General features: G+C 41.3%; 1 protein-coding gene across 1 annotated transcript in view; it reads right to left on the reverse strand.

Moving 5' to 3' along the window:
- Positions 1 to 3,568: 3,568 nt before the first annotated feature.
- Positions 3,569 to 16,349, reverse strand: part of Sacm1l (SAC1 like phosphatidylinositide phosphatase) — a 58,831-nt gene continuing 46,050 nt past the window's right edge. The window contains exons 13-20 of the mRNA XM_028767339.1: positions 16,118 to 16,216; positions 14,575 to 14,713; positions 11,244 to 11,313; positions 11,038 to 11,110; positions 9,821 to 9,914; positions 9,606 to 9,698; positions 8,886 to 8,943; positions 3,569 to 5,390 (exon numbers count right to left, since the gene is read on the reverse strand). Of these exons, the coding sequence (XP_028623172.1) occupies positions 5,254 to 5,390; positions 8,886 to 8,943; positions 9,606 to 9,698; positions 9,821 to 9,914; positions 11,038 to 11,110; positions 11,244 to 11,313; positions 14,575 to 14,713; positions 16,118 to 16,216 (763 nt within the window). The 3' untranslated portion in view covers positions 3,569 to 5,253. The remainder of the gene's footprint in view (positions 5,391 to 8,885; positions 8,944 to 9,605; positions 9,699 to 9,820; positions 9,915 to 11,037; positions 11,111 to 11,243; positions 11,314 to 14,574; positions 14,714 to 16,117; positions 16,217 to 16,349) is intronic.

The raw sequence follows: 16,349 nt of genomic DNA on the forward strand, positions 1-16,349 counted from the left end.
TACAGCATATTGTGTTCTTGACTGGCAGGTTTCTTTCAGCAGTTGTACTGATAAATCCATCTATTATACTCTAATGGCTATCCCTGTATATGTGACTAGACTCTTGCTCGCAGATAAGGGGGGGATGAGCTGTAGATCAAACAATACAAAATTACAAGTGCAGGATGAAAACCTGGAGGGCTTGCTAGATGCAACACAATAAAACTGCATTAGGATTTTTTTTTTTTTTACTGTTAATCTGATTTTTACTGTTAACAAAACTGTGGGATGATGTATTAATCTGCTATGGTGTACTGCACATTTACTACATATCCTCTCATAACTATGCTGTGAACCTCAAATACAATAATACATTTTATTAAAAATTAGGTATGAGGACCCTCCTCCCAGTGCCAGCCCTGAGGGTCATGTGTAGCCTTCTTTCCATCAGTGGACACTGGCTTTAAAGGTTGAAGACAGTGATTGATTCTCTAAGTCTCAGAAGACTGGCACTTTGCAACCTTCAATTTCACAGGAGACCAAGTTTGTGCAATCTGGTTCTTGCTGACAAGAAACCCACGTGTTACAGAGTGGTGGCTGTTAGATCAGTTTAAGTTTTTAGGAATATGAGGCGGTATGTGAAGATGCCAGGAGCAAATCCAACCTTACAGTTACTCGTCATACCTGGATCTAGCTGAGCTTCTTCGAGCACACACACACACTGATGGATGTGCACAGCTCAACTCTCAATTGAGAATCAGAGCTCTTGATTTCCAACCTGAAGGCCAGAGTCCTCACACTGCCCTAGCCTTGTCCAGAATGAGTACTTGTGTCGTTTCTGAGGAAAGGCTTCTTTTCTGTCAGGACAACTGAGAATGTCTCAAGAGGAGTTAGTTTCACTGTTGTGAGAGCCAAAGTATAGCTAGCAAGCAGAGCTGCAGCCAGCGCTGCAGGTACACAGGAAGGAGGAGAAAGAAATCTTATAAATTAGAAACAAAACAAAAAACCCAACAGTCACTGAGATTTAGAGGTCACTGACATCACACAGCAGGCTGGCCTCTCAGTCTATCACCCAAAATTGATGGTGGATAGAATGAGACCTGAAAGTAACAACTGTCTAAACTTGTCCTTGGAAGTGAGCACAGAAGGTACTAGGAAAACAATATGGTTATTTACTTTATCTGAACAGGAGGACCAGCTACAAACAACAAATTATTCTCCTCCAGAACACAAAAATTCAACAAATTAATAAGACAACAGGCTCCGAACGGCCCACAGGCAAAACCATGAAAAGATGTTCAATGCTCAGAGAAATACCAGAACAAAGTGCTATTTCACACTTCACTGACTGTGACAGTGTTCCAGCATGCACTTGTGTTGCATGAACTGTAACACAAGCAACAGTGAAGAGATATGACTCCAGATATAATCACTGATATCAAGACTGAGCTCAAAGGATGCATACATGTACATAAGCAAAAAATTTATAAAATTCAAAAACAACAACAAAAAGGTGAAAGAAAACAGTCAGGCATGCTGGGACTGGCGTATCCCAGCACTTCCAGGGCAGAGGCAGGAGGATCCGAGGTCTGGAGACAATCTGGGCTACATAGTTAAACACTGTCTGAGAAGCTCAATAAGGGAGAGAGAGATCAATGAGTCACAACCCTTACTGTGTAAGCAGAGACTGGACCTCAGTGCCCGTGAGAGAAGCCAGGTTGGGCATGCATGCGACTTGTCATTCCACAGAGACCCCGGCTCAGAGGAATAAGATGATTGCAGACCACCTCACATCCTTCTCTGACCTCTGTACATACATAGGTACATGCACATGTATGCAGACACATGTGCATGACTAGACAGATGACTCAGTTTAAGAGGACTTGCTACTCTTGCGACGGGCCCAGATTCAGTTTCCAGAACCCACATGGGAGTGGACAACTGCCTTACTCCATCACACTCGTTTGGCCTCCGTAGGCACCAGGCATACATGTAGCGCACATACATACATGCAGGCAACACACGAAATAAAAATCTTGGGAGGGAGGAACGCTAGTGCTAATCTCACTAGAAGGCCAAAATCAAGGTCAGCAACATGTGGCAAGCCAGCAAAACCTTTGTCCCGTCTCTCTCCTTCCCTTCTGAGCTTACCTGCTTTGAAGTATTAAATCAGCTTACCTTTGTCCTGGTTGAGTTCCACATCCTCCAAGAAGTCCCAATCACCTCCCCTCTACCTCCCTGGTGTTCTCTCTCTACTGGCCACAAGAGATATACTTCCTATACCTCCCAAGAGATCCCCATCTCCCGGTACTGATGCTTTTGTGTATCTTTTCCCCTTGAATGAGCTACAGATACTAACTTCTAGTGCAAAGGATACAGTCAAAGAGATACAGACTCAAGACAAAATTATTGTCTGAAGAGATGAGTGGCTTTCAGTCCAGAGTCAGCATAGATGGCCAACCCAACAAGTTGGGAGGGACTGAATCTTGCCACAGTGACAGTCGTCTTGAAAAGGGGTCTTGCCTGCTTCCAGTAGAATCTTAACTGTGCCTTGTGGAATGCTCTGAATCAAAGAAACTGAGACAATAAATACAGGCAGACACAGGCGGCTCCAAGCCGCTAAGTGAGGTAACGACTTGTCACAGTGACGACTGATTAACAGGGTGAGAGGAGCCACTCAGAGCTGGTCTACTCTCACAGAGAACAAATGATACGTTCAAGTTACCCACTACATTTTGCTGAAGTTCCTCCACTAGGAACCCAGAGAAATGGATTAAGGAAATATGGAAATTAATCTTTAAAGCATACACACACACACACAAGTAAATATGAAAACACTGCACTTATGCACAAAGCACACACACATGTAGGTATATAAACATAGTATATCATGTGTATGAAACTTGGATGCCCTTACCAAGGAATTTCACCTCATCTCGCACACAGGCAGGGCTTACCTTGCTGTTCTATACTCGGATGTCACGCAGGCGTGCTGACACCTTTCCATGGTTTCTATGAAAACATTTTTTGAGACAGAGTCTCATGTAGCATAAGCTGGCTTCAAACTCACTATGGAGCTGAGTTGATTTTCTTCCTGCTACTTCCCAAGTGCTGGGATTACAGGTGTGGGCCGCCATGCCAGGTTTACAGAGTGCTGGGGATCGCGCCTAGGGTTCTGTGCATGCTCGGTAAGTGTTCTAACAACAGTGCTACATCTTCAGCCCTGAGCATACGTCCCACTACAGACTGTTCTCCATTCATCGGCTGCAATCTGCACCAATTATCATCCATCCACATTACTTATCACCCTGCAACGCTATCACTTTGAAACAAATTATAATCTGGAAGTACAGATACTTTTATGGATATTAAACATCACTAAATGTTATATATTACTAAATGTTGCCCTAGCCTTATCTACAAAAAAAAACCAAAGCTATAAAAAAGTATCTAAGGTGACTACTGGAAAACAGTTTAGAAGCTATTGATCTTGCTTACTTATAGTGATTAGTATTTCTATATTGATCAAACATTGCTTTAAGATTAAAAAAAATACCCATGATAAAAAACAGAGAAACAATACCAACAGTGGTTAGAAAAGAATATGGCATTTATTTTTGCATATGGATGTACAGTAAATGAGTTAAACAAGGTCACCGCAGGGCTCTCAAACACTGATCGATCGCTTGCAGCCTCACCCTCTGACATTAGTCCTTGCAAAGCAGCCATGCTAGTGGCTCGGATTTGGTGTTTGCTGTAGCTGTTGACATGAAGTGTGCTTACTGTAAGATGCCCAGTAGCTTCTGAATACTACATTACAGTAGACACGGCTGGGCTTCAATGTTCCATCTCTGGAACAAACTATGCTCATTTACATGTCAGAACAGGTGGCTCTATTTACTTACCCTATTGTAAGTTTTAATGACTGATTTTAAGCTACACAGGATTTTCCCAGTTTCTAAAAGCAATAACTCTTATTGTTTATAAAAGATAATGTTGAAAAAAGGTAATGTTAAAGGCGCTTTCAGAAATATTTAAGGATAACATAAGGTACTATTAGAAAAAAACTCTACATATTTTAAAGCAAAACACTGATGTACCATAACAGTGTTTAACTGAATTGTTTTAAGATAGTGCAATGATACTACCTTATATACTGTTCTAATATCTAAACCTCATAATTACAATTTTAATATATAATCTGTCTTACAACTATGCACAGCTTCTGAAGCGTAGTTTTCAGTCTGTTTTATGCATAAATTAAAGTTGGTCCTTGATTTGGAGAACTATGGCTACCTGGAAGCACTAAACTTCAGACACTTATTGACAGCCGACATAAATCTTGACAGGGTGAGAAAGCCAGAGTGTCATGCATGAAAAAGCAATTGCTACCCCAAGTGAGAATCAAATCTAGCACAAGACCTTCTCTAAGGCCTGCATGTCTCAATGAGTAACCAACAGTAATAATAATAAAATCCTACGAGCTATGAGAGGAAGCAGTGGCCGGTCCAGTGTATTTCCCACAGTGGAATCGAGCCGTTCTTAAAAGAGGCGACTTTGGACCTTTAGCATAGGAAACAGACTTTACATTCTTTGATTTCACTTATACCTTTTAAAAAAGATAAAATATATCTGAACATTTCATGACATTTGAGCTGCTAGGGCACTACAGCAGCTCAAGCTGGCTGAAGCCAAGAGGCAGCTACTAGAAACTTCAAATGACTCTAGATCCCATTCTCCTCTTCCTTACTGTGAAATAACAACTTAGCAGACTACTTGACCTTTAAGAGACATTCTATAAGCATATTATAGTAGAATTAGCATATTATTAAACTCTTAAGAAAAGCCCAAAGACACATGGAAAATATGCTTGCTAACAGTGACTGCTTTACAATGGCAATAATGAAACAGAGCTAGAAAAATAATTTTGTTTTAAATAATGAAAGAAGTTAAATTTTTTAAAATATATTACTTATCTGTGAACTTCTGACTTGACAGTGAATAGATTTCTTCTGTTCTGTGAGCTGAATTTAAGCTACATTTTAATTATACTATAGCTTCAAATTAAAAATATAACCATCCGAACAGTAAAGAGATCACCAAAGCAGTAATATCAGATCAATTCTAAGACATCACCCAGCCCAAACCACAAGAGGTACTTTTGGATAAAGGCTTTAAGAAGACTTTGGGGCTCATGTGGAAAGCAGGTCAGTAAAGACTCCAGTTCTGCATCATGGAGTCTTCCAAGCCAAGCCGCTTTCCACAAACACAAATTCAGTCTATCTTTTCTTTCTGGACCAGTCTGGGAGCATCAACAAAATCTTTACCATTGTAAAGAATAATAAAAAATGTTCCAATGCTTGCAACTCCCCAGAACAGAACATATGCCAGTGTTTCTGTCCAAGTGTCACCTGTTGATATTAAAAACAAAGATAATACATCATTTGTTGATACCAGATCTAGTGGTCAGTTATATAGTACAACTTCACACTGAAGTTTATTAGCATGTCCACAGGAAAAACACAACATCTTAAGTTTTAAACCAGAGGTCTCAGTTCTGCAGGCTCAATAAACCATCAGCTGTGGGACCCTAAGAACTTGTTGCCTCTGTGACAAGTTCCCAGCAAGACTGAGGCTACTAATAGAGGCCACTGTGGGAACTGGACTGCTCTCTTTCTAACTACACACAAATCATAATTATCATTGAGATTAAATGCTTTACTGATACAAGAAATTACTACTAACAGTTTAATCATAGTTCTATGATCAATGCAATATTATCAAAATACCTATGCAAAACACACTTTACAGAATGTATTTTTTAAACTCATCTATATAAATCATAACATACTGCACAGCATTTAACACAACTCTGCTGGTTGAGTTTATAAAGGTTAGCAGCACCCATGAAGCAAAGACTTATTTCGTTTTTCTCTTTGAAGAGCTAACCCTCGGCTGACTCCTCACTGCATCTGCTGGCCTCAAGTGTGGAGAAACACATGCAGAGGCAGATGGCCAATAAGATGGTTCAAGGGAAGGAAGCCAGACCACATCAGTGGTTGTGATGCATCTATGTTCCCTCTTGAAAACCCAGCAAAGGCTGGAAATCAGCACCCCCACCCGCATACATTACCTGATGGGACACTATCCCCAGCACTCAGTATTATTTTTACTCAAAATTATCCCTAAATTTGCAACATTATCCGTTTTCAAAGCTTTGCGTTTTAAAAGCTGTTATGCAGAGGGGAGTTACTGTTTGTTTGGGGACTTGTCCTGGTTTGATTTCTACTGCAGAGAGGAATATCATAACCAAAAGCAATCTGAGGGAGGAAAGGCATTGTCTGCTTCTACAGTCCATCACTGAAGGAAGCCAAGGCAGAAACCTTGAGGCAGGACCTGAAGCAGAGACTGTGGAGGAATGGCCCTTACTGGACTGCTCTCCATGGCTTGCTGGTTTGCATCATTACATAATCCAGGAGCACTTGCTCAGGGGTGGCGCTGCCCACAATGTGCTAGCCCATTCCACATCAATCACTAATCCAGAAAATGCCCCCACAGACTTGCCTACAGGACAATCTTGTGTAACATATTTTCAAGGGAAGGAAGTTCCCTCTTCCCAGAAGATTTTAGCTTGTGTCGAGTTGGGGGAAAAACAAACCAACCAACCAGGAAAGGACTGAAGCAGGACCTCAAGCATGCCCAGCAAGCACTGTGCTGCTTCAGACCAGGAAAGGAGCTTCCTATAAACTAGTGGACACAGCCCAGAGGAGCCCTCCACTCGCTCAGGTCTTATCCCTGCAGAAGCTCTCCAATCTATGGTGAGCACAGAAAACCAAACAAACCCAGCTGACAGGGAGTGGCTCCCAGGGACCAAGCACCCACTGCGCAGTGTTTGAGACCCAAGTCAAAGATCCAGGGAGTGACTGAAACCAGTTGTTGGCCTTGGAGCAACTAGCACATGCTGGCTGGATTTGTCCTTTTCCTTCCTGCTATAAAACCTGACACAAAGCCGGGCAGTGGTGGCGCACGCCTTTAATCCCAGCACTTGGGAGGCAGAGGCAGGTGGATTTCTGAGCTCGAGGCCAGCCTGGTCTACAGAGTGAGTTCCAGGACAGCCAGGGCTACACAGAGAAACCCTGTCTCGAAAAACTAAAAACAAAACAAAACAAACAAACAAAAAAAAACCTGACATAGAGTTATAACCATACCACAAGCAATTCCTATCCCCTTTCTGTTTTTACTGTAGGCAAGAACGGGCTCTCAAGTTTTAGAAGGTTGACAAATATACTACAGAGAGTACATTGAAATAAAGACAATACTGTCTGTCTGGTTTTTCACACTAATTTGCTAACTAGGATAGCAAGCTACTATGGTTTTTCCCTCTATTCAGCATTGCAGCATTTTATCAAACCATGTGGTAATTGTTTACAGTGCTAACCTCTGATGAGGGCAGAGATGTATGGCACTGAGCCTCTTAAAAAGTACAGGCTAATAGTATAGAGACTAGGACAGTGGTGGTCGGATGCCAATCCCTAATTCAGAAAGCATCTGAAGGCTTACATAAGCCCAGACACAGCAGACAAAACAATGAGCAAAATAGTCTCTGCCTCAAAACCCTGATGATTGGATGGTAAAGATAAGTGAGAAAATCATTCTATGCGGAAAAATACACATATGTCACCAGGAGGAGAATCTACCTCTAAAAAAAATACACTTCTGAGTTCCATGAGAAGCAGTCTGGAAGACAAGTGCAGGGAGTGCTATGGAAGCCAGGGCTCTACATGGAGAACAAAAGGGTACAGAGCGCCTGCAGGCACCACCAACATGCTGCTCTATATACAAGTTTTAGGATGGCCAGAGCTAACCAGAGACCCACTCTTAAGAAACAAAACAAACATCAAAATATTATGAATGGGGCCTCAGAAAACTGCTCAATGGGTAAAGGCGCTTGTCACACAGGCATGGTAATCTGAGTCTGATCCCTAGAACCCACTGTTCAAGAAGAGAAGCAACTCTGCAAAAGTCCTTCTCTGACCTCTACATATGCACGACTGCAGCACTGCCTTACCCAAGGAACATATTCATGCACATACAAATAATGATTATTTGAAAATATTATGAAGGGTTAGCTTATTTCTAGCAGGTGGAATGATAATTTTCTTTTCATTTTGCCTAATTATGTTCTCTATAATTACTATATATTATTTTGGTAACAAGAAAAAAAATTATAAAAACCTTAAATTAAAAAAACAGGGCCAGCCAGATGGCTTAGTAGCTAAAGGTACTTGTTTTGCAAGTCTAGTGACCTGAGTTTGACCCTGTATGTAAAAATGGGAGAACTCATTCCACAAAGTTGTCTTCTGACCTCTACATGAGCACCCTATGTGATAATAGTGATTCAAGGTGCTGGGGAGATGAGGGAGAGGAAGAATCACTGAAACACGTGATCTGAAAATGCCACAACGATATCAAATAGCCTGTATGTTAATTTAACGTAGAAGAAAGAAAATGAGATTCTAAACAAAGAATCACCACTACCAGTAACAACGACAACGACAACGACAACAACAACAACAGGAAACTAGTAAGAATTAGAGATGTGTCTTAGTGTGCAGTGATGCCTTGCACTACACACATATATACAAAATAAAACCCAATTATCAATAAGTAAACATCTAGTGCTGAGTGTACTCAAGACTCAAATGCATTTTCTAAAGGCAAGCACTGTGGCACACACCCTTAATCACAGCACTCGGGGCAGAGGTGAGCAGATTTTTTTTTTTTAGTTCAGGGCCAGCTTGATCTACATAGAGAATTCCAAGCCAGATAGAGATAAACAGTAACACCCCATATCAAAAGGAAAAAGGAAAAAGCAAAAAAAGAATATGAAACAAGAGTCCACTTACCAGCCATAAGCAAACAGATGATGCACATTGAAAAGGCAACAACCATGATGATAGGCAACTGAGAAATATAATTGAAAGACACAGCTGTTAGGAATAATCAGTGGTTCTAAAATCATCCAGGTCCACTTAGCCTCGAAAAGTGCAAAACTTCTGCAGGCTCATACACACAAGGTTTTTTTTTTCCTTTGCTGGGAGGTAGGTTCCATTTTTAAACCAAACACCACTATTTATGGCTTCAATCACAGTGACAAAAGTCTTCATACTGATAAAGTTATGACATGATCTAAGAAAGGATGCTTCTGCTCCAAACCTGGTCAAATCCTGTGTAGGACAATAGACCTCTCTTGCATCCAGGGCACTTTGCAGCTTTGCTTTGGAGAAGCTGCAAAGTCTTGTGAATACAGGAGAAAAGAAACGAAAAGTATCCCAGATACACTTTGTCTTTCATTTACAAATTTATCTCTAGCAATCCCCTGATCACAAGAGGATTGAAGTTCTGAAAAAAAGAACTCCTGTGTTTGTTCACAAAAAGGATGCCTGGTAGAGTCATGAAAGAAAGCAGAAACAGAGTTATTTTTTCTGTACTCTAGTCTTCTTTTCAGGGGGGAAATATAAGTATATATTCCATTTATAACAGCATGCAATGTTTTCAACAAACGTGTTTTCTATACCTTCAGACATAATACTTCCAATCCTAAAAAATCATAGAAAGTTTCTTACCGCCAGGAATTTCCAGTCCCTTGGAACACTTAAAGGACTATGAGATTCTAATTCATCCACTGAATAGTTTCCAAGAAATAAGTCTATGGAATCCTAGAAAATAAAGAAATGAAATTGTGAACTTTCCAAACTTAATTTGACTACACTGAGCAATAATGCAAAGAGAAAATCATTCAATAGCAGGTAAACAAACAAAACCATCAAATACAACTTACTTGTCTAAATCCATCAGAAAAGTTGTTCTTGTAATATCGTAATAACGAGTTGAAGCCATCCATTAAAAGTCCCAACTGAGTTCTTTTTCCAGTTCTGGTTAAAAAAAGATCCAGTTTTAAATTATATATATGCATACTAAATTATCAGTTTTATGACCCGTGACTATTACAGAAATACATGAGCAGCAAAGATATTAAAAATTATCCCTGAAAATACAGACATTTTACAAGTCAGTAGCAACTATAAAGAACTTACTAGACACTACTCTACAGATGTTCAAGTCCCTCATACAAAAGGTGTAGTGGCCTGGCAGTGGCGGCGCATGCCTTTAATCCCAGCACTTGGGAAGCAGAGGCAGGTGGATTTCTGAGTTCGAGGCCAGCCTGGTCTACAGAGTGAGTTCCAGGACAGCCAGGGCTCCAGAGAGAAACCCTGTCTCGAAAAACCAAAAAAAAAAAAAAAAAATCATAAAAGGAATAGAGTTTCCACACACCCTATTCATACCCTCCTATCACTTCTAAGTTACTTATGATGTCTAATGCAATGCAAGTATGAAGCAAATAGATACTATCCTCTATTACTGAGGAAATGATACAGAAAAAAATCTGCACATGCTCAGAACAGACACAAATACTTTTTCATGAACACTTTGGTTACTGTTTGGCTGAATCCATAGATACAACCCATGGATAAGAAAGTCAATTGTATTTGTTGTCTAGACATCACCAAAGTAGACACAAGAAAGTAAAATCGTTTCAGCTACAAAAACAAGAACTATGAAAAGAAGTACAGCCTGTGTATGTCAGGAGGTAGACAACAGCACAGACCTAGGAGCCACATTTGCTCCCAGGGAATCTCCACAAGGTTACAGAAAAGACCCGAAGGTACTGAGGACAAACGGCAGGAGCATGGTCGAGAGCTTTGCAGACGTGCAGCTCCCAGGCTGTGTCCCAACCCGTGGGATCAGCTGGTGACTGAGGGGCAAAGTGATGGCTGAGAAGCACCACAGCCCTCAACCCTCTCTGTGCATCAGACTACTCCAAGGCGGCTAAGAACCCACCAGTGCCCAAGCTTTGTCGTCAGTGGTCCTGACATGACAGCTCTAGTGAGGTCCAGGTGCTTGGCTTATAGCACTGTTTCCTGAAAGCTGACAACTCCAGAAAGCATTGGGACTACCAGCCGCTGATGTGGCATGTAAGTTACCAGTGTGGCTTACCTTGTAAAGTCAGTCTTCAAGGCGCCGGTTCCTGCGTACTGTTTGGCACAAGCATTAGCATTATCGGCCCAGGCTTTGGGGAAAAACAAAAAAAGAAAGAAAGAGACAAAAGCGGCTGATAATGATTAAGGTGTCGACTAGAGTCTTAATGCAAAATACTCATTTCAAAATTCCAACAACTTTCTTCCTATGAAGAAATTACCTACCATTTTTGTAAATCTTCTCAAATTCATCTTGTTCTTCAAGCTTCTGTCCCACATGCAAAACTCCTAGTCTCTAGAATAAGAATCACAGCCGTGTTTATGAGAGAGTCTGTAGCAGACCTGACTTAGAAGGAGAAGGCACTAGTCCCCAGTGCTATCGCAGGGCTCCTTTCCTGCTGGTGCAAAGCACAGTGCTTCAGCTTGGCAGAGCTTGGCAGTGCTTAGCAGTGCTTAGCAGTGCTCCTGTCCACCCACTACAGACCATGGGATGCCGCACAACAACAGGGACAATAGCCAGACGGTGCTCAGGAGAAGGAAGAGGAAAGTGAAAGACGCTGTGAGAGTGAAGTCACTCCCCTCCTTCCCTTCCTTTCCCTTCCCTTCCATGTGCCCTCCTCAGCTCCTGTATGCCAGCTTCCACATTCTAGTCATGCATGTCTCTACACCCCGAGGGCCTCTAAGAGTCTGATGAGTGCTACATATCAATCCTCCCCAAACATGACACAAACGCACCAACACACACGCTGTTATAAAATTCCAAGGGTTGCTGAGCCACTAAGTCCCCTTATCTATGAACTCTTTGGGGTCTACCAACCACATATTGGGAAGCCCCGTCCTCGACTCTGTCTTAAGTCATCAGCCCTCTGAACCAGCTCAGTTAACACCTCACTATGTCTTGATCAGGGTGAGTCAGAACGCCCTCAGTAGCTCTTACCTGAGCAAAACCTGCCCCTACGGGAGGAAAAAGAACAATAGGAGAGGTCCACACTAGCTGCCCAGACTTCCTCAAAGACTTCTGCTCAAAGATGAAGTTCACTATGTTCCATCAAACTGTGTCTGTCACGTGAACTAGATCACAGAACCTGATTCAGCAGACTGTTTAATCTGCCATGGGACCAAACCATTCCTAACCCCTTTCAAATGAAAACGATAGCTGAAGTATCTTCACTAGACTGACACAGCACAGCCCGAACTAGAGACTGCTTGTTACTCCTTTGGCACAGTTATTTTATGACTCAAGAAAATTTCATTCTGGGGGCTGGAGAGATGGCTCAGCGGTTAAGAGCACTGACTGCTCTTCCAGAGGTCCTGAGTTCAAATCCCAGCAACCACATGGTGGCTCACAACCATCCGTAATGAGATTGGATCCCCTATTCTGGTGTGTCCGAAGACAGCGACAGTGTACTCATAAAATAAATAAATAAATAAATCTTTAAAAAAAATAAAAAAGAAAATTTCATTCTAAAGCAGAAATCAAAATTTCATGAGTATTAGAAAACTGTCATTTTCTGATGTTTGTCCTTTAAATACTTGGAAATTTTTATCTAGACATTTGAAACATACTTTGTCCCTCACAACAAATGCCAATGTGATTTAGAAATCTAGGCTCATCTCATATATATATATATATAAAATAATGTCAGAAACTTTAAACTAAGAAGCTAATGTTCCCTGTCAGAACAAGAGATTCAAAAAAACAAAAAACAAACAAACAAAAAAAAAAACAATTTTTTTTTGAGACAGGGTCTCAAGTTGTCCAGGGTAACCTGGATCTCCCTGCTTTACCTCCAAATGCTATGACTATAGCTATGTACCACAGAACTCAGGTTATGTGGGATCAAGTCTAGCGCTTCATTCATACTGAACAAGCACGCTACCAACTGAACTACACCTCCAAACCAATCTTGATATACTAATAAATTAGGAAAAAAAGCACAGGTCTGTAGTCACAGAATTCAGGAAGCTGAGGCAGGAGAATCAGAGTTAGAAGCCTACATGTGCTACAGAGTGACCCTGCCTCAGAAACAAAGAGTAAAACAAAGGAACAGGCAGGTCTTACACAAAAACACCTAATGCAGCTCGAGTTCAATGGAATGGATTCACTTACTCACTGGTGACATCAACATAAACTGATACGGAGCCTCTTAGAAAGTAATATATCTGTTCTCTTTAATTCTGTAACGTCAGTCTAATTATCAACCTGACACAATCTATCGTCAGTTGGGAAGAGTCTCTAAGAGGGGTTGTTTAGATTAAGGTAACCTGTGGGCTAATCTTCAGGAGACTGTCTTGATTACACTACTGATGTGGGCACCCCAGCTTGAAGACGAGGAACACCACTCCTCTGGGTCCTGAACTATGAAAATAGGGGAAAATGAGCTGAGCATTAGCAAGAATGCAAACATCCATCCATCCATCTATCCATCCATCCATCCATCCATCCATCCATCCATCCACCCATTCATCCTCCCTCCTCCATTCCCCCTTTCTCTGCCCTTGACTATGGCTGTAACTAGCTACTTCAGGTTCCTGATGCATTGACTCGCCCATGTTGTGTAACAATTGTGTAAACCGACTCTCCCCAACTTACATAAACGGTACAGACTGCTGAGACACCCTCAGAACCACAAGATGGCTGGAAGACTCTTCAGCCTGTCAAGCTGCCTGCAAGTCAGGTAGTATCCCCCAGGTTTGCAGTATCACAAGCCATCGCCTGGTGTTAGGGTGGGCTTTCGGTGATACAGCCGTGGTTGAGCTATTTCTGCTCCCATAAGTAACCCCTTATACTCCTGTAACCCCGATAAACTCAGATTCTCTAAGCTGGACTTCAATGACTATCCTGACTTTGTTCTGCTGCGGATTCCCTATCTGGAATGAATACACAGTGTGTTCATGTCTCCCAGGGATACACTCGTAAGATACTTCACAGGGACGGACTACAGCCTGGAATTGTGAGCTAGAGCAAACCGCTGCTCCCTACATTGATTCTGTCAGCTTACTTAACCAAAGTGACTGGGAAGGCAACTAAGACACAAAGGAAAGTATTCGAGTTAACAATATTAAAGATAGATATAGTCTCTATAGTATTACTTAAAGCCCCCAAATATAGTAACATAAATGGTTTAATAAATTATAGTTCAATCTACACTATTAAAACTATGATTACATAAATATTAAAGGAAAATGGTGCAGTGAAAACCACAAATGTGCTCTGATGGTAGTTATGGATAACTTATACAACAATAATGGCAAGGCACAAATATAAAGTCAGGTTAGGCTGCGGGCAACGTGCGTACTTTTTGTTGCTGGTTTTCAAAAGTAAAGGACCTTTACTTTTTTTTTTTGTTTTGTTTTATTTTTGTTTTTTCAAAACAGGGTTTCTCTGTGTAGCCCTGGTTGTCCTGGAACTCACTCTGTAGACCAGGCTGGCCTCAAACTCAGAAATCCACCTGCCTCTGCCTCCCAAGTGCTGGGATTAAAGGCGTGCACCACCACCACCTGGCTTCTTTAATTTTTTTTAACTACAATTTTTTTTAAATAAAGGAATATTTACCTGCAGCTGTGCCTGAAGGGATCGCCGAGCTAATAAACTCTGTATCACATTCGTTCTGTCTAGACAGTCCATGCAGTTGCTGCGGAAAACTCCTTCCTGGTTTGTCACCACCTTGCCAGCAGAGTCTACTAAAAAATAACTGAAGCACATTTGTGTGAGCACTCCTATACCAACGTGCACTAAACACACCCCCGACACTGCGCCTAGTACACAGGTCTGTCTCACGCGGAGCTTAGAGAGAGACGCACAGGAAGTAGAAAGGAAGGACATTCAGTTTGAAGGATTTTTAAGACAGTGTGGAGAAGAATGAACTTTTTCCTTCTGAGATGTCAGCTGAGTAGGAAGGTCAGCTGGGCGCTTTCTCTGCCTCTTTGAGCTAGCGGGCTTTCACCACAGTGTCTGGCTCCTAAGTCTTTATTTGGTAAACTGAATGTTTGGGATTGTGTTTTTTAAAAAGACAACAAACAAGGTATCTGTCTATACCTGGCTGTCCTGGAACTCCTGATATAGAAAAGGCTAATTTCAAACTCGCAGAGATCTACCTATGTCTGCCTCCAAGTGCCGGGATTAAAGGTGTGCACCACTGCTCTGTCCTCAGCCCCACTCTTGCATGACAGCGGTTACTGGAGCAGCTAGGGAGCCATCCCCTCCACCAGCAAAGCCCAGCCAGGCTCGTCCCTAACAGCACAAGTCTACCTCTCACCCTTCACTGCTGTGCTCAGGACGGAATGTCACAGGAAAAAATTAAACTAGAGGTGACAGCCATGTATATTAACATTTTTAAAAACCAAACAAATGCCCAGAGAGATAACTGAAATTTAAAAGCACATTTGGTATTTGGTGTACGTGGGGAGTGCCAGGTTAGAACTATCACAGAGGTAAAACAAAGTGATAGACTGGTGTATAAACTGTTTCGGCTTTAAAATAAGTAAGACCGAAATATGTAAAGGAAACAATAAACCTGTGAACACTAAAATACATAGCAAACATTCAAAAAGCACCACAATGATACTCAAATCTTTTGCTCCACTAACCCTGCATTGAAGAGGTTTTTTTTTCTAGGTAAAATTTTAACACAAGTGAAAAGATCAACACATATTGATCCAACTAGGACCACTTGCAGCACTCGTTCAGAGATAAGGAAAGGACCCAGACACTATGTGATAGGAAGCACCTATTTAAAGCTGTGCTGTGACCTAACAGGCTGCAGAGAGAACTCTGAAAATGTCATTACAAAGGCTCCTGACAGAATGGTGCGATAAAATGACAGACCACCAAAAGCAAAATAATAATAAACCAACTGTGATTATGTAAAAATTTGGAAAATACTATTTTGAATAGTCCTGACACTGGCCCATTTGTAAGAATTTAGAGTTATTCTTCAGTCAACAACACTCTTCCAATATGAAAAATTAAAATAATAAAACACTGACAACCCAGTGAAACAGCTTCACAAATCTGGTCCATTATATATAATTAATAAGACTGACCTATACACTTCTCTCTCTCCCGCTTACCGCTCTGAAGAAGTGATATGGCTTACCTTAGTTCATCCTGCATTTCTGCTACTTGATCCAATAAAATACTCAGTCGATCCCATCTCATATTTTTACACTCCTTATGGAAATCAAAGGCAATATATCTACCAAAAAATCAAAAAAACATACCCAGAAACTGACAAGACCATTCAATTTTCTTCTAACACCCCATAAGGTGATTGTTCTACATTAGAGCACGCATAATGCTTAGGAACACAGAGCCTCCTTCGTTTTGGG

Source organism: Grammomys surdaster, unplaced genomic scaffold (assembly GCF_004785775.1).
Source record: "Grammomys surdaster isolate TR1022 unplaced genomic scaffold, NIH_TR_1.0 172, whole genome shotgun sequence".
In the NCBI taxonomy this organism is placed as follows: domain Eukaryota; kingdom Metazoa; phylum Chordata; class Mammalia; order Rodentia; family Muridae; genus Grammomys; species Grammomys surdaster.